Below are 22,464 nucleotides of genomic sequence, written 5' to 3'. Positions count from 1 at the left end.
GAACCCCTGTCTGGTATTTGTTTCCATACTTGTCCTGATGGGGAGATTTTTTACCTCCTTTGTTTCGCTCCACAGCAGGGGTGCTCAACCCACGACCCAGCGGAGCCCTCTGATGTGGCCCATGACCTCAAACCAGGCAAGCGCATGTTCATGCTTTGGAATGGTGGGTCACAGTGGCGTTGCTAGGGGGTGGCTTCTATAGCCCCGAATCTGGGGCCCATAGCCCCGAGTCTCTGCAGGGGTGCCCAAGGGGAGGGGAGGCACTCTGGGGATGCTGATGTAAGTGGGGGCTCTCTGGGGACCCTGATGTAAGTGGGGGGCCCTCTGGGGATATATACACACATGCATATTACTGTACAGTGGCTTGCGAAAGTATTCGACCCCCTTGAACTTTTCAACCTTTTGCCACATTTCAGGCTTCAAACATAAAGATATAAAATTTATTTTTTTGTGAAGAATCACCAACAAGTGGGACACAATTGTGAAGTGGAATGAAATCTATTGGATATTTTAAACTTTTTTAACAATTAAAAAACTGAAAAGTGGTGTGAGCAAAATTATTCTGCCACTTTACTTTCAGTGCAGCAAACTCACTCCAGAAGTTCAGCGAGGATCTCTGAATGATCCAATGTTGTCCTAAATGACTGATGGTGATAAATAGAATCCACCTGTGTGTAATCAAGTCTCTGTATAAATGCACCTGCTCTGTGATAGTCTCAGGGTTCTGTTGAAAGCGCAGAGAGCATCATGAAGACCAAAGAACACACCAGGCAGGTCCATAATACTGTTGTGGAGAAGTTTAAAGCCGGATTTGGATACAAAAAGTTTTCCCAAGCTTTAAACATCCCAAGGAGCACTGTGCAAGCGATCATTTTGAAATGGAAGGAGTATCAGACCACTGCAAATCTACCAAGACCTGGCTGTCCCTCTAAACTTTCAGCTCAGACAAGGAGAAGACTGATCAGAGATGCAGCCAAGAGGCCCATGATCACTCTGGATGAACTGCAGAGAACTACAGCTGAGGTGGGAGAGTCTGTCCATAGGACAACAATCAGTCGTACACTGCACAAATCTGGCCTTTATGGAAGAGTGGCAAGAAGAAAGCCATTTCTCAGAGATATCCATAAAAAGTCTGGCCTAAAGTTTGCCACAAGCCACCTGGGAGACACACCAAACATGTGGAAGAAGGTGCTCTGGTCCGATGAAACCAAAATCGAACTTTTTGGCCACAATGCAAAACGATAAGTTTGGCGTAAAAGCAACACAGCTCATCACACTCAACACACCATCCCCACTGTCAAACATGGTGGTGGCAGCATCATGGTTTGGGCCTGCTTTTCTTCAGCAGGGACAGGGAAGATAGTTAAAATTGAGGGGAAGTTGGATGCAGCCAAATACAGGACCATTCTGGATGAAAACCTGTTGGAGTCTGCAAAAGACCTGAAACTGGGACGGAGATTTATCTTCCAACAAGACAATGATCCCAAACATACAGCAAAATCTACAAAGGAATGGTTCACAAATAAACGTATCCAGGTGTTAGAATGGCCAAGTCAAAGTCCAGACCTGAATCCAATCGAGAATCTGTGGAAAGAGCTGAAAACTGCTGTTCACAAATGCTCTCCATCCAACCTCACTGAGCTCCAGCTGTTTTGCAAGGAAGAATGGGCAAGAATTTCAGTCTCTCGATGTGCAAAACTGATAGAGACATACCCCAAGTGACTTGCAGCTGTAATCGCAGCAAAAGGTGGCTCTACAAAGTATTAACCCAAGGGGGCCGAATAATTTTGCACGCCCCACTTTTCATTTTTTTTATTAGTTAAAAAAGTTTCAAAAATCCAAAAGATTTCGTTCCACTTCACAATTGTGTCCCACTTGTTGGTGATTCTTCACAAAAAATAAAAATTTTATATCTTTATGTTTGAAGCCTGAAATGTGGCAAAAGGTTGAAAAGTTCAAGGGGGCTGAATACTTTCGCAAGCCACTGTATATACATACGCTGCTATGGGCTCTAGCCCCAAATCTTTTGTAGACCTAGCAACGCCTGTGGTGGGTCAGCAAGCCCAGATAGTGATCATCGGGTTGCTGAACCACTACCCCAGAGCATCAGAGTGCAAGAAGCCGGTGCCAGCAGTGGAGGAAGCAGGCGGCCGTGGAGAGAAATCAGGAGCTGCATAAGCTGTTGCTTCCTCTGTAGCGCCAGGCCCGGCCCCAGGTGCAGTTATACCAAGTGCACTTCATCTTGGACCTTTCTAGCAGCAATGGAGAACGATGCCAGCAGAAGCTGGAAGAGGAAAAGCTTCATGTTTTTAACATCACATATATTGCACTTTTGCAATGGGCATATTAGCACTTATAAAAAAGGGTTATTAGACTGCCTTTACACTGATCTGCTGGTGCAGCTTTCTTGCAGGTTAGCTGCACTGAGCCATAGACTTCTGTTACATCCTGCAGGTTTGGTGTGCTTTCTGAAAATGCACCATACCCACAAGGTGTAATAGAAGTCTATACCTCAGTGCAACTAATCCATAGGAAAGTTGTAGGTGCAACGCGCTGCACCCTCATTGTGGGTGAACCGCAGTGCACCTGTGTGAAAGCAGCCTTATAGGGGGCACAGGACAGTAAGGGCTCATTTACATTTGTGGTTTTGGGGGGCGGTAAAACCACATAATTCAGTGTAGCCCACAACCAGCTTCCAAATCACTCAAGTGGCCCTCACTCTTCAAGAGTTTGGGCACCCCTGTTCTACAGGAAATAGAGAATGTGCTCACTGGAAAGAGTATGCACTTAAATTTTCTTTTCCAATAATGTTAAAAGTATTTAGGTAAACAATGAGATACAAAATAATAAGTATATAAAAAAACCATGTTGTTACAATGAGAATCATCAAATTCAGCACATTCTAGTTGTAATAGAACTATACCGTATCATAACTACTGTCTGCAGCCATTTGGCATGCACTTAAATTTTAACCAGTTCTTACTATAATGTGCAGTTCCTTTTGTAAGTCTATTACTATACTACTAAAAACAAATGTTTAAACTGAAATACAACTCACCAATCCAAAGTAAGAAAGATAGGAACCAATGAATAATACCAATTCAAACCAACTGAACTGCCCCCCCTAGAAAGGGATGATATGAACAAAAATAAATAAAAAGAAAAATATACTGCACAACATTATATATATATATATATATATATATATATATATATATATATATATATATATATATAGAATTATACTGTATATGTTATTGCACATGATGAAATGGTTTTAAAAGTAAAGTGAAACCACACTTTTCTTACAAATGACTGCAAAACATGACTCTGAAATAGTGTAATAAAAGTTAGAAGCTGTATTTATTACCGTTACTAATTTTGCTCTGCTACTCATGTGCAGGATTTTTAAGCTAAACTTCAGGCAGATAATAAAACGCCTATTAATGTAGTTATGTGTGCTTTAAAAATGTCTAAATCAATTTTAAGTACAAGTAGTATAATTAGCTGAATCTGGCTTTATATTAGCCTCCTGTAACCCCTGTATAGCAGCTCACAGATTAAGAAAGGGAGGGCAACATTAGAAGCCAATTGTTTGTGCTGAATTGCCAATTAACTGTCAAGGAACATTCAGGCAAGAGGAAAAAGCCTAATGGAAATATTTGACTCACTGTCTTTGTAGAACTATAGGAACCTCTGACTTTAGTTACCTACAGCTGACAAATATGCATTGTACAAATGTAGTCCTGGCTGGTAGCCCTTAAAGCGGAACTTCAGTAAGAAAATTAAAGTGATTATAAATAATCACCTTGTAAAACAACCCATTCAGTTTAAAATAGAAATAAAAAGCCAAATATTTTTCTATAGATATAAAAATACATTAAAAACACCCTTTCCCCCCCTTTTTTTTTTAAGTGATCACATTCCCTATGTTCTCAGCTGCGTAGTAGCTGGGGGGAGGAGAAGCAGCAGTACACTGAGCTTCCCAGTGAATGGCTGTGCAACGGGGGGCGTGTCAGGACAAGTTTGATCATTGGAGCAGAGTACACTGAGTTCCCAGCATAGCTAGAGAACTAATCACGGTGTGTTCTCCTGCTTAGTGTGGTCAGTTTTTAATAGGAAAGTAGAAGGACTGGCAGGAATTCCAGGGATTTCACATAAAGGAAACAATGAAAAAGGAACACAATACTTTCTAATAAAAGAACATGGTACATCAGGCACATACCAGGAATATGAAATGTTGGGGTAACAAATGCTTTAAAGTGGTTGTTAAGCCACTATAATCTATTCATGCCATCCCCTCTGTTAAATAGCAATATGTGTCCCAGTGTCTGATCTATATAAAAAAAAAATGACGATTTGTACCCTATATCAGAGCGTCTCCCGGCGCTCACATGACTGCTCGGCTCTCTCCTCTCCATCTCTATAGAGGGCAGGGCCGAGCACTCCCACTGATGTCAGCCAGGGAGGAGGGGAGGAGAGAACCGAGGAGTCATGTGAGCACCAGGAGATGCTCTGACATAAGGTATTATCTGCAATTTATTTTTATATAGATCAGACACTCAGACACTGTGACACATATTGTTATATAACAAAGGGAATGGCATGAATGTAGTATAGTTTTTAAAGCAGCAGGAGGGGAGGGGGCACGCATTGTCACAAGCAGACGGGGGGGGGGGGGGGGGGGGAGGAAGGAAAGAGGACAGAGAAGGACAGAGCAGGGCTGCGGATAATGGGAGCATGTAAACTGACCACGGTGTCAGGTCTCAGCAGCCATGATAAATCGTGGTCAGTTTACGGGGGGGACCAGGATCAGCCAGGTTTTTAAGGTGATACAGGGGGCCACATTACACAGCACAAGCACTGTGCTGTATAAAACGCTTTAAGGGAAAATTATCTATATATTTTATTTTTTAGGGTAACAAACACCTTAAGTCCTGCTGTATGACCTCAGGCTGGCCCCTACTGCAGGTATAGTGATTATATTGTAAGCTCTTTTTGAGCAGGGCCCCCCTAACCCTCTTGTATTTTATTGTACTGTAACTGTATTGTCTCCCTTTTATATTGTAAAGCACTGCATAAACTGTTGGGGCTATATAAATCTGTATAGTAATAATAATAATAGCTATGTAAAACTATACTGTTTAAAATCCAGTAATACACTGTCTCGCCATGCTCTTCACATGCTCAGTTGCTCTCTATTTTTAGGCACTGTGCTGAATTTGTAAAAGCCAATCAGCTGACAGCCTAAATATTTACTGCTGTTCAGGGGCTCTGGGCTTCAGCAAAATGGCAACCTCCAGGAAGAAAAAACAGAAACAATGCTGGAGGCAATTTACAGCACACACTAATTTTGGTAGCATAATTAATAATGTGTACAATTATTATGTTCCTTGCTAAAGAACATTATTTTTATCAAGTTGTTATGGGTAAAGTTCCACTTTAAGGAAAGTTGCACCTTTGCTAATGTAATGTGATCACTTTCATAAATCATAACCGTCTTGAAGATCCATGGTCTGATGGTAATATATGCTTCGACTTCTTATGTCTCCAGCTGGTAGTTCCTGGTTATGCACCACCATTCCCAGGAACGTGTACAATGGGAATATTATATGCAGCCTTAAAGCCCATTTTCGGGGATGACAGAAATGCTCCCTTGCAGTGGGGTTGCCCCTGCACTGCAATGGTCAAACATTCATTGATGTCTAGGGGGGTCAAAAAAAGCACTTTTACTTAGTCCTTTACTCTCCCAGCAGCTAGTGCTTTCCTTCCCTATGCTCCTGCAATGGACTGTCTCAGTGTTCCCATATCCAGTACAGGGCTATGGGCTCTGCATTGGACTTGATGACATCCAATGACCCATGACTGCTGGAGCAAAGGGGAAAAGAGGCTGTAGGGTCAGGTCTTACAATCCAAGGGAGCGTGCAGGTGTGAGGGATCAGGTCATTAAAACTGCTCTTTGCAGCCCTCTAGACCTAAACAAGCTGGTGCTGTCAGGACTTGGTGGGGGAGCTGTTCTGGTTGTGCAGCACAAAAAGCCTCTGATACTCCTGGAATTCCTGCTTTTTGGTGTAGTTGTCAACAGTGTAGTGTTGTAGTGTAGTATAGTGTTGTGGTTGTAGTGTGGGTCAACAAACCCCAGTGTTATGGCATACCAAATACAAAAACATTCTGCTAGTAGTGCAATGAACTTTTAAACTTGGATCATAGCAAGCATTAACTACATCAAGTCTGTGATAGACTCATACAAACAAATTTGTAACATTTTAGTTAAAGTGTTACTAAACCCTGCATTCACTATATCTGGTCTCCCACAGTACACAGAACATGGAAATGCAATTATTTTAGTAAATATAAAAGGCTAAATACCTTTTCTCATCAGCAGTATATAACAGTCTTGTGACTTCTATCAGTGTCTGGTTAAAGCTTGTAGGAGGAGTTTTAATTCTCTGACTGTCCTATGAGGCTGCAGGACCCCTGACTCTCTGTCTGGACAGTGCTGATTGGCCCTGTGCTGATCACATGCACTCTCCCAAGAAAAAAAAAAAAAAAACATCTCAAGCAATACACCCCAAACTGAGCATGTGCTATCCCCCAAGGCTCTGTTCTATCAGGAGATGTATTGGGGACAGTAAAAGAGGATCAGAAAGACAGGATCAAGCAGCCTTTTTACACAATGCAGAGAATTAACCCCTTAGGTTCCACAGTGAGTATAACAAGAATGCTTTACTGCATATACAGACTGATTTTACTGCTGTGGGTTTAGTATCACTTTAAATGAAAATGTTCTAAATGCTTTTAGAACCTAATAATTATTAGAAATTAAAGCATTACTGTGCCATAGACTTGTATGTCAAATCTTATCCCATAAGCCTTTATAAGAGTCCTTATGTCACTTTGGTCCTGAGTCTTGTAGTACCTGGCAAATCTGTAGATACAAAAGAATACTTCCATGTTAAACCAATGGTAAGTGAACGCTCCCGCATAGATTATGTCATAGCATATAATTACATGTATTCTAAATTTACAAGAACAGCTTTTACAACAATGAGTATCAGCAAGGGCCAGAAATAACCGATTATGGCTGTAGCCACAAAATACATGGGAACCATCCAGATCGTATAATTTCAGCCAAAACCATTTTTTCCTTATGGATAAACTCCTCAGTGTCTAAAAAAAGTGTAGCTCTGACTAACCACCTGTCCTTTCCCCAACACCTCCACCCCCCGTTTTGTCCTTTACTTAGCTTAAAGTAGAACTATAGGCAAAACTTTTTTTTTTTTTTTTTCATTTTTGGGTAGACCAAGGGAGGGTTGTAACAACTGTCAGATTTTTTTCACTATCTGTGTCCTATTTTAGAGATTTCCTTTCACTTTCTGCCCCGTAGCCAAACAGGAAGTGAGAGGAAATCCCTGCAAATTAAGGAAATCCCTTGGGGACCCCCCAGGTCACTAGAACTAGTGTCTCCATTGGAAATTTCCCATCTATTACTTTTCTGGGGACAACACAAAATTTGTGATTTTCTTTACTTTCACTTTCAATTATAATAGTAAACATACCACCACTCTGACCCCCTTATGATAGCTGTACTTAACGACATTTCACCTAAACCACAACAATTTTTGCTACCTGTTGTATTACCCCTCTGGCTTTTTATATTGTCCTACTTTGTACTTGCCCTGAATACTCCAGGTATTATATGTGCTGTACTTTTGTCAAACTTTTGTGAAAACCTAATAAAATCATTCTAAACAAAAAGCAACTTTAGCTATAATTCTGTCCTCCAAAGACTCATCTGGCTCACCAATCTACTGCCGCTCCTCCTCTGGACTCTGGATTAAGTGGTCTCCAGCATCATTAAAACCACTTCCTGTGAGACCAGGGTGTGAAGACCACCCACAACCACCTGGACACACAGGAGAATAGTATAGTAAAGGCACAAACAGAGTGGTGAATCTTTCCAGTGGAAACACAGACAGCAGTAAAAGCTTGACAGACAGCCTAACCCTTCCCCACGTGTGGTCAGGTAGTGGTTAACGCTGACCCAACCAGGAAATTGGAAGTTAATTGCATTTTCCGGGTTTTTCTTGGGTTTTTCCTGGGTCCAACCCCCCTGTCCTGTGTGCTATAAAAGGGATGGAGTCCCGGACCTTGGGGGTTCTTGTTGCTGGTCTGTCATTTCGGCTCCAGCCGGCTCGCTTTGGCTGAACCCATTCGCTGCTGTTGTGGGAGTCTGGATTCCCAGTGACATGCCGAGGTTTGAGTTCCCATTGCCTAGGAGGATTGCTGGGATTAACAGCCCTTTCTGCAGATACCAACCATGGACTGCCAAAGATGAACTCTTTCCTATGCAGGTATGCTGGGGCAGCCACAAGCCCCAGAGTTAGGGACTAGGGATGTAAGGGGAATGTCTGCACTTTATTCCAGACTGTTGTTTGCATATGTCATCATTAATTTTTCAAGTAAAGCTTTTGAAACTTTGCCTTTGCCTGGTCTGAAGTTACTCAAGGGGTGTAATACAAGTAACTGGCACTTATAGTCTACAGCTAAGGTCACTAAACAAGAGTTCATACAGTGTGAAGATATAAGTGGCTACCAAGGGTAACAAAGGTCTCTTTAGCAGCCTTCCATAAGTGTGTACATGTGGCAGGTGGGATAGACTCTTGCAGAGAGGGAGATGTTATTAGCACTCATTCAGAAATGATCCATCTCCCATAGCAACAGGAGCAGTTCTGCACCACTGGTGCCCTTATCCTGTACACAGGTAAGGAAGAGGAAGAGTTAGGAAGTGTACGCATGTAGTCCACGCTAGGTGCATGGTGGGACCCCATACTGTTACTGAGAGTGAGGTAGTGGTGATGCCCTGGACAGGTGGAGAGGGCAAGGGCTCTGCCTGTCCCACCTAAATGCACAAATGATCATCGTGATGTACAGTAACATCGAGAAAGTTTATTGGAGATCAGTTGGTTATTCCAGTAAAGGTACCCCCTGTGTAAGGCCATGACTCTATTCAAAGTGCCTAGCATAGCCCTAAGAACCCACCCAGGGCCTCTCACGTAACACTTGCTTGGCCCCCAACGAGGAGGGAAACATTGAGACGGTGACAACCAACCAACCACCCACCTACCCTTACACACGCCATCTTAAACTATAAAAAAAAAGATTTTGCCTAGAGGTAAACTTTAAATTATATATGTTTTAGTCACCTTTTTTGCAATGACTTGTTAGCATTGTAAGTGTATTTATATTCATATTATTAGGACATAAAGATAAAGGACTATGAATATATACTTATATGTCAGTGTCTTGTTTCCATACCTAAAATTTAAACCAGGATACAAGCGTTCATCGACAACCTTATCATCCAACCGTCGGAAACTGTATTGTGGACGACAGCTGTGAAACCAACGATCAAGATTACAGTTCCAGTTGATTTCTATGCCCATAATACCACCCTAGATAAAAGAAAGTTTTAGATATGAAAAAAACTATGCAAAAATGTATACACCTTTTACAATGCAGCAACACAATATTATACCTTATTCATAGCTCCCAACTGTCCCTGATTTGGAGCAATGTCCCTCTGTCCCTCATTCCTCCTCATTTGTCCCTCATTTTGGTCTGATCTATATAGTTGTATATAAAATGCACTTTTTATCTATCAAAAAGTGTTTCCCAGGGCTAAACCTTTCATCTAAATTCTAAATTGCTGCATTTGTAAATTCCAAAAGCAAATATAAAGGAATAGTAGTGGTAAAAAAAGTACTTGTGGGTTTAACCAATCTTGTTTTTTTGTACAATTCTCCTTTAAGGGGGTGTGGCAAGGGGTGTGTCCTATGCCTGCATACTTTTGCTGATAGGTGTCCCTCATTCCAATCTCAAAAAGTTGGGAGGTATGTATTATTTACCCCTTCCTGTCAGTTGTAAGCATGCTGTATATGCATCAGGATGGAGGTGGGCCTTATTCTGTACTGTCACATATACAGTCTCCAGTCACTTTATTAGGTACACCTTACTAGTACCAGGTTGGACCTCCTTTTCTCTTTAGGACCACCTTAATTCTTCATGGCATAGATTCAACAAGGTGTTGGAAACATTCCTCAGAGATCTTGGTCCATAGTGACATGATAGCATCACGTAGTTGCTGCAGATTTGTCGGCTGCACAGCCACGATGCAAATCTCCCGTTCCATCACATCCCAAAGGTGTTATTGGATTTGATGACTGTGGAGGCCATTGGAGTACAGTGATCTCATGGTCATGTTCAAGAAACCAGTGGTGAGATGATGTGAGCTTTATGACACAATGCATCATCCTGCTGGAAGTAGCCATCAGAAGATGGGTACACTGTAGTCATAAAGGGATGGACATGGTCAGCAACAATACTCAGGTAGGCCGTTTAAACAATGCTCAATTGGTACTAAGGGGCCCGAACTGTGCCAAGAAAATATCCCCAACACCATTACACCACCACCACCAGCCTTAACCGTTGATACAAGGCAGGATAGATCCATGCTTTCATGTTGTTTATGCCAAATTCTGACCCTACCATCTGAATGTTGCAGCTGAAATCGAGACTCATCAGACCAGGCAATGTTTTTCCAATGTATGGTCTAATTTTGGTGAGCCTGTGCAAATTGTTCATAGCTGACAGGAGTGGCACCCGGTGTGGTGTGGCTTTTGCTGCTGTAGCCCATCTGCTGCATGGTCGATGTGTTGTGTGTTTAGAGATGGTTTTTTTAAGCATACTTAGGTTGTAATGAGTGGTTATTTGAGGTACTGTTGCCTATCATCTTATTTTCGTCAACACAACTGCAGCTCACTGGATATTTTCCCTTTTTCAGACCATTCTCTGTAAACCCTAGAGATGGTTGTGCGTGAAAATCTCAGTAGATCAGCAGTTTTTGAAATACTCAGACCAGTCCTTCTGGCACCAACCAACCATTCCACATTCAAAATCCTTTTTCTTCCCCATTCTGATGCTCTCTTTGAACTTCAGCAAGTCGTCTCCACCACGTCTAGATGCCTAAATGCATTGAGTTGCTGCCATGTGATTTATGTTACCAAGCAATTAAACAGGTGTACCTAATAAAGTGGCCAGCGAGTGAATGTGTCTCTTGTGTGCGCCCAGCACTGTGGTCACGCTGTCACCCACAGCTCTCGGTCACACAGTAATGATTGGGAGCCAGTAATACAAACTGGTTATGGACTAGCAAGCTGCAATATATTACACTTTGTTTCTGGGGTTAGATACCCTTTAAAAGGATCTTCAAGAAAACTAAACACTAATATTTCTGTTTAGTGAACATTTTGGTTGACATACCTTTACCATGCTGAATAGTTAGAAACACTTTAGTAATTCATTTGTCAGTATGTCCTTTTCATCTTTTTTTTAACTGACCATTTTATCCATCACTACCTCCAAAAGGTTTGTAATGTTTTTGCTAACATGGTAAAGCCCAACTACAATCTAGTGTAGATAAGTTACAAAGAAACGTGAATTGCCCATGGGACTTTAGATGAGGCGCAACACACTCAATAATAGCATCCGTAAAGTAAAGTAAAGATTTATTGGTAAATACAATTTTCAACAGATCAACAGTGACATAATTGCCATGTAGTCAAGCAGATTGGTCAATGTATACATATTTATTCTGTAGACAGGTACAGTGTTTTAAAGATCAATCCATAATCGGTGTGAACTTGCATCTATGTGACCCGATGCGTTTCATGACATAGCGTCACTTCCTCAGCCGTTAATGCACACACAATTGACTATAAAGTAGAAATAGTTTAGGAACATATAACACACATAATACAATGTATTCTGTTATTGCAAACTTTGGGTATTAACTAAAAGGGGACCCGTACTTTGAAATCTGCAAGGCATCACATGCTCATGACCTGATGGTAGTTGCTTGGAAATGTCTGATCCAGGAACTGTGGGTATGGGATTCGAAGGGCCCAGCAGTGCAAACAGGACAAGATAGAATGGCGGGAGAGCAATTTCCTTTTCAGTGGACGTCCTCGTTACCATACTTGGGAGTTCACCTTACTGCTTCTATTGATTCTCTATATGCCAACAACTATCCCCCTCTTATATCCTCTTTGAAACACTTGCTAGATACCTGGGATATTCCTCAAATCTCCTGGATGGGTCGTATCCATGCCATCAAAATGTCCTTTCTCCCCAAATTACTATACTCATTTAGGGCTTTTCCTATCCCTGTCCCCCCCACTGTCTTGCAATGCCACATCCTGAAAATTATCTGGGGTAGAAATAAACCACGGCTTAACAGGTCTCTTTTATACACCCCGAAAGTCAGGGCTGGGCTGGTTGTCCCAAATATTACTCACTATTATAAAGCTGCCCAGATTGCCCCTATCGCCCAACTCCATGCAGTTAATTTGTCTCCTCTATGGACCCTTATCGACATCTTGGATGTTGACCCAAACCCTCTTTCCTCCATACCGTGGATTCCTCCTACACACCGCCCTAAATCTCTGAACCCAACATTGGCCCACACTCTCTCAGTCTAGTACTACATTAAATACTCTGCCTGCTTGGTACACCCCACCTTCCTCTTTTGCCTCTACTTAACTGCCCTCTGTTCCCACCTGGGATGGAGATTCTTCGTATTTTTAAAAGGTGGAGATGAAAGGGCCTCACTACAGTGCGTTCTCTACTCGTGGCCAGAGGAGTCTGTTTATTCCATTCTTACGGGACTCTTACATTTTCGCTACATACAAATCCGCCACTTTATGGAGTCTCTTACGAGGCATCACGAATCCCCATTATTATCTACTGCTTTTGAGACCCGATGTAGAATCAACCCAACCACTTCATATTAAACAATACTGGACCGCAAACCCCCTTGTACTGTGACAAAAGGAAAAAAGATTTTGGTTCTGATCCTCAGCCAGGTGACTGGAGTAAAATGTGGAATGCCCTGTTCAAATCTCATAATGTCCTCCCTCTTGAAAATGATTTAAAAGTTATGTCTCGTTGGTACTTTACCCCAGCTAGGATCACGAAATGTCTCCCATCGTACCTGTCCAATTGCTTCTGAGGTTGCCCAGATTTGGGCAATATGAAACATATATGGTGTATCTGTCCTAAAGTCCGGATGTTATGAATTAGGGTGTTCACACTGGTCTATACGGTCCTCCATGTGATTGTGCGGAGAGACCCATGGGAGGCACTTTTACAAAAACCTATCGCAGACGCTATCCATCAGGAACGCACTCTAAACACCCATATTTTTATGGCGACTAAGCAAACTATAGCGTGGTCTTGGAAGACACCACTTTATAGCTTTGAAGATGTTAAGAACCAGGTTCATGGTACACTCACCAACGAAAGATTAACAACGATCCTTGAGGATAAGTATGACAAAATCCAACTGACTTGGCAGCCCTGGATAGACCACTTTCCACCCACTCAAATGACCTCCCGATTTTTAGATCTTTAAAGGTCCCATGCGACTTAGCTTGAAAATCTCCTGGGGTACCCTTCCTTTTTTTCTCCTCCCCTCTTGCTATCTTTCCTTCTTTCCTTTTTTGTCTTTATCTGTCTCTTTTGTGCTTCCCTCTCCCACAGCTGAGCTCCACTAGGGTCCAGACGGATTGGATAGACCATGGCCGCCTAAATTATTTAATTATTTTTTTCTCTGTCTCCTTGGGCCAGGCCCTCCACCCGTTTCTTCCATTTGTTCTATGGAATTGGGGCCACATTTGTGGTTTTGACTGCATGAAATTGCCTCAATATTCTAGATACTGTTTCCTCTCTGGTATCTTTTTGTGCACATATGACCCCCAAGCTTTAGATATTCATCCCATTTTTACTAATTGATGCTCTGCAAGTTTTGTATTACCCATTTTCTATTACAGTATTAGATGGTTATTGCTCTCATTTTGCATTTGGGGAACACTGTTTGTACAATGTATACTGCCATCTCAGCAAAAAAATCTTAGCAAAAAAAAAATAGAATGGCGGGCATGGAGAGCAATCCAACAAATCCTCCACCGTGATGGCTGCGAAAAATGTGTCTTATGTTAGTATACATGACATAAAAATACAACTTAGGCATTGACAAGAAAGAAATAATATGTGTAAAGAATGTGAGATTTGTAAGTGTGGGTCCCATTTTGGTTGATACCCAATGTTTGCAATAACAGAATACATTGTATTATGTGTGTCATATATTCCTAAGCTATTTCTACTTTATAGACAATTGTACGTGCATCAACCCCTTAGGAAGTGATGCTATGTCACAAAATGCGTCAGGTTACATAGATAAAAGTTAACACCTATTATGGATTGATCTTTGAAACACTGTACCTGGCTAGGGAATTAATATGTATGTATATTAATTCCCTAGCCAGGTACAGTGTTTCAAAGATCAATCCATAATAGGTGTTAACTTTTATCTATGTGACCTGCTTGATCTGCTTGACTATATGGCAATTATGTCACTTTATTTATTTTATTATAGAGTGTGTTGCGCCTCATCTAAAGTCCCATGGGCAATTTATGCTTCTTTGTATATTGTATGGGGATGGAGGCATCACACTAGGCACATCCAACCATATTTTGTTAGTCAGTGTAGAAAGAGTCAAACCTACTGTAACGTCTTTATTGCTGTCCATGTCTTCATTGGGACTATCTCCTGCCACTTTCTGTGTCAGTAACTCCAGAACAATAATTGAGAGATTGCAGGTAACACCTGCAGAGGAATGCACAGAGCACAATACAATCCTAGCAGTGGTTCTAATCTTTTTCCTCTACAAAATAAATTTGCTTTGCCCCCATAAGAGTTAAATCTCATCACTTTCTGTCCTTAAGACACCTAGTGAAGATACAGACAGCAAAACATGACAGAGGTTCTAACCCTGCAACCTTGCATTAGAACTATTGAAAAGTAAAAAATAAAAAAACAAATAAAGAAAAACATAAAGAAGGTTCTTGGTCAGAATGAAACAAAAACTATTTCAGAGATACATCTTTTTGGAAACGGCTTTGAACTCTAAAATTTGCTTCGGTTTGTGTTCCTGTGAATATGCTGGCTATGGATGTATTTAAACAATGTGGATTGGTAAACAGTGTACCAGGAACTTGAAAGAGTGTTGCACTCCCTTTATAACTAGACAGCGGCATTAACTTCAATCAGAACGTACTTTAGAAAAAAGCGCTGTGTCTAAAAAATACTTGAACAATGGGCTACAGAAAACATCTCATATTTTTGGGAAATCGCACCTCACCACAATTTTGCTTTCTAAACAGTAGAAGAGAGCACAGACAGAAGTAGATGGTGTACAATGTCACCTATCAAGATTAAATGTGGGCTTAAAGTGAAGTTCCACCCAAAAGTGGACCTTCCGCTCATCTGATTCCTCCCCCCCTCCGGTGCCACAATTGGCACCTTTCAGGGGGGTGCCGATACTTGTCTAATATTTGCACCCACTTCCTGGAATAGACTCCCACGGGAGTCATGCCCCTTCCCGCACCCCCCCGCTGTCTCCTGGGAAACACACAGGTCCTAGGAGATAGCGGGGACCACTAAGGACGCGCAGCGCATCCCGCAAATGCGCAGTAGGGAACCGGGAAGTGAAGCCGCAACGCTTCGCTTCCTGATTCCCTCACAGAGAATGGCGGCGGCAGCAGCCGAGAGCCGAGTGCTTCATCTGCTTCAGCTGCCGACATCGCTGGACTCCAGGACAGGTAGGTGTCCATTTATTAAAAGTCAGCAGCTGCAGTATTTGTAGCTGCTGGCTTTTAATATTTTTTTTTAGGTGGACTCCCTCTTTAAAAGGATATATAAACACAAGAACCAAAATGTAATATATCATAGCTTACCAGTCTTTAGATGTGGTGGCTACATTTGTTTAAAATTTTTCAGGCTAAGGAAATGTTCAGCAAGTGTAGAAAATTCTTGCTGTCAAAAATACAGCATCCTTGACACCTCCTAAGAGATGAGGTGATATATCAAACAATGTTATATTGCTTCCAAGCTATTTTTTGTAAATTCCCTGCCCCCTTGTAAATAGAGATGAAGGAGGGCCTGTTTGTGGCCCAAATCATTAGCGTAGCCTGGGTGACAACAATGGCAGCCTACATGGATACAGTGGAGAAGTGCATATGGCTTCCCTAGGACAAGAGGTGTACTACTGGCAGGATTACCAGGTAAAAATAAAGTAAAGAAAACCTGAACAATGAAAACTGATGCAGTCACTTCATCTAAGAAGCCCCATACACACGATCGGATTTTCCACAGACAAAACCTCGGACTCTTGTCTTGCATACAAACGGCACACAATTGTCGGCCAACAACTTGACCGGCCGTACTACGTAGTTTTTTAACTCTTTAGCGCCACCCTTTGGGCTCCTTCTGCTAATTTCGTGTTAGTAGAAGTTTGGTGAGTGTTTATTTGCGCTTTTCATTTTGTGCTTTTCATTTCATGCTTTGCAGTTCGTTTCTGAACGGCCGTTCGTCAACCAGACATGTTGCGGGATCGGAGGAGATAATGTGTTATTTATTATTGGCCTTGGAGTTATTGCTTTGACCCAGGTCCAGTCCAAGAACAGGAGGAGGAGGATTTCTTGAACCAAAAATTTATTGTTTTATGAATCGTGACCAATTATGTCATATGCTTTTGCTGCGGGAGCTCCAGGAGAATAATCCAGATGATTTTCGGAATTATCTCCGGATAATGGACCCCTGCTTTCAGCAACTATGAATCTATTAGCCCTTTCAATGCCAGAAAGTGTATTGTGGTAAATTGTCAGTAGTAGAACTTCAGTAAAAGAGGTACCTGACTGTAAAGATTAGCTGCCTCCCAAACACTACAATACAGATTAGCAGATTTCTTACTTTTTCTTAATTTTAGAAGTGAGGCCTTTACTATCTTACATTTCAGGAAAGCTTTACTTCGCCTCCTGTTTTTTTCCTGCAAATCTTAGCTTCCTCTAACTAGTAAGTCTGTCGATTCCACCTCTGTCCTTATAGGCCCAGGAATCCTCTTTTGCACCTTCTAATAAAAACAGGCCTATGAGGCAAAATTTCTCTATTCAACTGATATATCAACATTAATAAAATACAAATGCCAATATGAGCAAGAGTATATAATTATATACCAGAATAGCAACTTGGGAAAAATTCTCTCCTGCTTCTTTTAGGATGTCCCCTAATCGAAATATGGGACACTGAGGAGCAGTCACTTTGTGATAAACGCAGGTGACATTGTATTCTGGAAGGATGTTTTTCCTATAAAAGAAGTACAATAAAAAATCAAGTTATGACATACATTTTATACAGCAAAAAGCAACAGTGACAGTCATAAAGAATGGCTGACAATATGTGAATATATTCGATTTCAACTATTTCATTAGTATGAAGTTCATTTGCTTCTGTTCAAAATAAACTTCTATAGTCTGATGGCTTAACAACTCTATCCAAGTAACAAATAATTGCTTAGACCACCACTTCCTAAGCTAAAAAAAAAAAAAAAATCAAATGTTCTGTAATATGACAATTTAAATCTTCAGGCTTTTCTCTAGACTCCATTAAAAAGGGTCCAGGATTGGAGATGCATGCCCACATGATGGCAGCAGCATAACATCACTCCATATGAGCTGAAAACATTTGCCAATTCTGTCAGCGAACATAATCCAGAATTTGCCCTATTTGCAAACCAGTTGGGTCAGACATAAATGCTGTGATAATCCAGGGCAATAGTTCTCATCAGCTCAGAGGCTAAAGCGGAAAACCGGCCACAAATCCATCACTGAGGCCCTACAATAAGAAGTATCACCTTCCTTGGACAGCCTGCTGGACATGGAATCCTCTAATCCTCACACCATTGACCCCATCCATCCACCAGTTCCACTGGACCAATGCCTGACCCTGGGCAAGTTTGAAATACTGTGACTACAGAGATTTCTAGGGAAATATAAAACCTGGGCCATAGAACCTCTCAACTAGAATCTCACTTGTCACACATTACAATGGTTCTGCATTATCTTCTCTGCTCTAATTCCTGATACCTTTCCACGTATAGTTCTCACCACCCCAGACTGTATGCAGAAGTCAGTTCTTTCTTCTAGAGCCCCAAGCATTTTCCTCATCTCTATTACACACCCTATGCTCCCCTGCTTTCCTTGCATACACTGCCTACCTTCTTTCTCCCCTCTTTCCTCCTCTCCTTCTTGTACTCATGCCCCTTCCTCATGCTCTACTTTCATAATCCATACACTCCTATCCTTGGCTGCCTCCTGTTCTCCCCCTTATTTTTTTCTTCCTAACACACACTACATTACAATAACCTTTATTTCTCTAGTCCCCATGACTTTTTCTATTCCCCCCTTCCCACCACCACCACCACCTCCATAAGGGGGACATGTGACTGGCTACCTCCATGTGCTTGATTAATGTCACTGCCTCCAAAATGAATTATAGACTCAGGATGCATTGGTACCTCCTACCAACCCTAACAGCTTGAGCACTCCTGGGGTACTCTCCACACTGCTTCAGATGCTGTCCCAAAAATAGTACCTATATTTACATCTGGTGGACTTGTCCTGCAAGCAAGCAATTATGATATTGAATATATTACATCATCTCCACCTTATTAGATTGTACCCTCGAAGTGAGCCACTGGGAAGCCCAAGTGCTCAATTATGTCATTGCCTCTAAAACAAAATGAGAAACTCAAGATGCATTGGTACCTCATACCAACCTGACTAGATCAAGCGCAACCAGAGTACTTTCCTCATTGCTTCACAGGCAGTCCAGAAAACAGCACCTGTACTCAGGTGTCCTGTTTGCTTACAGGACAAGTCAGGCAGACTTGTCCTGTAAGCAAACAAATCTTATATTCAATATGTCACATAATCTCCACCTTCTTAAGCCATATGCTGGAGACAAGCCCTTGGAAAACCCTCTTAAAAATAGCCACAAACTTGCATTTAATGCAAAACATGCCTGCTCACCCATGTCTTCACAACCATGAAGCAAACAATCACTAAAGCATGGAAAACAGATAACATTTCTGTAGCAGAATTCAAGTTGCTTATGCAATACATATTATAATCTTTGTACTATCAACTTTAGATTTGCCAAAACTATGTAATATGAGCACTTACCTAATCTACCCAAACAATGTTTATCCAATCAGGCAGGTCCTTGCACTTCATGGTTGTTGACAGATCTCAGGGAGATTGTACAATCACATTTTTACATGTTTGGAGAGCATCATTTCTAAAATCTTTTAGTTAATCCTTGATTAACTAGATGTGCAAATATTAAATTTAAGATGTCTGGACCCCAGTTCAGATTTTCCATGCTGCACAAAGGGAATCCAGTCTGGAACTACTCTGGCTTCATGTGATTTTTTTTTTGTTTTCCGAATGATCTGGAAGGTGTCAGATGACTAGATCATACATAATGTGGGAGGTTTACTAAAACACAAAATCTGGTGCAGCTGTGCAAAGTAACCAATCAGCTTCTAACTTCAGCTTGATCAGTTAAGCTTTAAGCTTTGACAATAAAACCTAGAAGCTGATTGGTTATGATGCATAGCTGCACCAGATTCTGTGTGCACCAGTTTTAGTAAATCCCCCTCAATGAGTCAGGTGTATGACCAAACTTGTTATAGATCAAGTCAAGGTTTACTTACGTGGTATAATTAAAGGCTGCAAAGTGAATATTGTTCTTTATCAAAACTGTGAAGTTTTCAGCACTTCCCAAAATGGCCGGTCTAGAAATAGAGGGTTAACACAAAACATTAGATAAGCATAAAGACTGAAATATTAACAAGAAATTCCTGCTCAGATACTAAAAGAAGAATAAACTGCTTTAGTTTAGAAAACTGCAAACATTAAAAGTAATCTATAAAAGGCAAAAATGCAACTACAACTTCAGGTGTGTCTTGTGGTAAAGACATGTGGGCTGAGGGAGTTTATTCACCTGGGCTGGTCGGGAGTAGCAGCGTTCCTTTCCTCTTTACACTTACTAGCCCTCTGAATGGGTTTCGGGATAAGTCTGCACCCCATGTTCTGGGACACAAGAATAAGCTTTGACCTCTATCCTTTCCTCTTTACACTTACTAGCCCTCTGGATTGGTATTGGGATAAGCCTGCACCCCATGTTCTGGGACACAAGAATAAGCTTTCACCTCTATGTTGAGTCAAAAACAATATAATAGGTCACTGCAACTACAACGGTGTCCTTTTTTTTCTTTGGGACAAACAATTCTTTTGGTGATTTTGCCTTGCAAAAATATTTTTTTTATGCAATCTTTAGAGAAAAAGCAACAAAACTAAAAGATTTGTTTTGCATTAAATTAACAAATAAAATGAATGAAAGCTAAAAAAAATAAAAAAAATAAAAAAAAAGAAGGTTTATATAACATTACCAGCTAATAAATAGAGATAATATTAACAAAAAATATAGATAAGGGGAGAAGGGGAAGAGGGAGGCTATTAGGGTTAATTGTAGTTTATATAAGTTTAATAAGGGGTAGTAGGGTAAGTGCTTAAGTAGCTGGGAACTGCCATGGGGGACAGGTACCAGTACAATAATTCTAAAAAATGCTGTTTAGAGGGTCTTTTAATGTGGCTTATAGGGCCACATTGAAAAACAAAACATGCTTGGATATGCTTTCTAAGCTACATGTGAAATTATCGAACAGTAAAACGTATTCCTTTAAAAGTAACATTAAAATAAACTGGGAAAAACTGGGAAAAAACATTGTGGGGTTCTCTCTGAAAATCATAGCAGACCCTTATTTTCAAGCATGAAGCTTTGGTGACTGGAAAAGGAGAGTGGAGACATGCAGCTCCATTTCAGGCTACATGCCTTCAACACTGGGAGGGTACCATGCAGTGGGGGGGTGGGCATAAAGTGCCTCTCCGCTCCTTGCAAGGCACCTTGTCACTATCGCCAAGACCACTTGCCTGACAATGTTGCCCTGCTGTCACAACAACCTGGCAATGGTTACCCGCCACCACTACGGTCGCAAATGACAGATCCGTAGCTGGTTGCTCTTTGTAAACAAACCAACCAGGGATCACGGGTGATGTCATTGACAAAATCTGTTCATGACCATATTTGGTCAATGACATCACCTGTGATCCCTGAATGGTTTGTTTAAAAACAGCAGCCAACCAGGGATCTTTTGTGAATAGAGTAGTGGCAGGGAAGCACTGTTGTGTGGAGGGGCAACATCGGGCAGTGGGTCTTGGTGGTGGTGGATCATCATGAATAACGCAAATTGACATCGCTAGACAACATGATTGATGTTAGATTTACATTGAGTAATATGGTTTACCTTTTTTTAATTTGGGGGATCTTTTTATTGAAGGACTAATGTGTTGGTTCTTATTTACTTTTACCTCTTTCTGGAAATCAAGGGAATGAGTGATAAGGGGTGCCTCATACCCCTACCCCTGGGAGGGGGCAGATATCTGGAGGTCCCCTTATTTTAAAGGGGGTTTACAGACTCCAACCCCCCCCCCACCCCAACCTCCACATCTCTTTTGGGCGATAGAATGTGGGGATAAGGCCCCTGTCCCCCCTAAATGACAGATCCCTGGTCAGTTTGTTTACAAACAGCAGTCAGGGATGTAGGCAAGGTAACTGGCAATTTGGGTCAGTTTGTTCATGGTTCACCATACTGCATAGAGGTTGGGCATCAGTTCAAATGGAACCCAAGGTTCATCCATAATGCATATCTTTTTTGTTGTTTGATCATTTTTTTGTTGTTGTTGTTTTTTTAAGAACAAACATGTTATACTTACCTTCTCTGTGCAGTTGGTTTTGCACAGAGCAGCCTGAATCCTCCTCTTTTCAGGTCCCTCTTTGCTGCTCCTGGCCCCTTCCTCCTATTGAGTGCCCCCACAGTCAGCAGCTTCCTATGGGGCACTTCAGCCGAGTCACAGCTCCGCCTGTTCATACAGACATGGAGCCCCGACCCGCCCCCGCCCGCTCTCTCCCCTGATTGGCTGACTGAATTTGATTGACAGTAGTGGGAGTCAATGGCGCCCCTGCTGTGTCTCAGCCAATCAAGAGGAGTGTCACGGATGGCATAGACATTCGTGGACATGGCTGGAGAGAGATGGGGCTCAGATAAGTAATTGGGGGGTTGCTGGGGCGGCTGCTACACACAAAAGGTTTTTTATCTTAATGCATAGAATAAGGTTACTGAAAACAACAAAGACAAAAAGGAACTTCTGTTGATTTGGGGAACCACTGGCTAGCTTTTATCTCAAAATTAAGGAACTTGTATTTCAGAAACTCTCATTTCATTTTTTTATTTTTAAACTTGTTATTTGATTCTTATAACAGTTATCAGCAATTTGTGCCATCAGTATTACTACTTTTTTATTCTTATTAGATGGTAAATATTTCACTATAAATATTAATGGATTGTACATGAAAGCATGTAAAGTGATGTATATTTTAAAGAT

The 22,464-nt window shown here is 41.4% G+C and overlaps 1 protein-coding gene across 1 annotated transcript in view; it reads right to left on the bottom strand.

Moving 5' to 3' along the window:
• P2RX7 (purinergic receptor P2X 7) overlaps nucleotides 1-22,464 on the bottom strand; it is a 97,066-nt gene that overhangs the window by 20,767 nt on the left and 53,835 nt on the right. Inside the window, exons 6-10 of the mRNA XM_073626510.1 lie at nucleotides 19,674-19,754; nucleotides 17,134-17,263; nucleotides 9,319-9,455; nucleotides 6,835-6,928; nucleotides 3,059-3,124 (exon numbers count right to left, since the gene is read on the bottom strand). Of these exons, the coding sequence (XP_073482611.1) occupies nucleotides 3,059-3,124; nucleotides 6,835-6,928; nucleotides 9,319-9,455; nucleotides 17,134-17,263; nucleotides 19,674-19,754 (508 nt within the window). The remainder of the gene's footprint in view (nucleotides 1-3,058; nucleotides 3,125-6,834; nucleotides 6,929-9,318; nucleotides 9,456-17,133; nucleotides 17,264-19,673; nucleotides 19,755-22,464) is intronic.

The sequence above is a fragment of the Aquarana catesbeiana genome, linkage group LG01 (assembly GCF_042186555.1).
Source record: "Aquarana catesbeiana isolate 2022-GZ linkage group LG01, ASM4218655v1, whole genome shotgun sequence".
NCBI classification, from domain to species: Eukaryota; Metazoa; Chordata; class Amphibia; order Anura; family Ranidae; genus Aquarana; species Aquarana catesbeiana.
The sequence above is the reverse complement of the archived record's forward strand: the minus strand, read 5'-3'. Positions and strand labels throughout refer to the sequence as shown.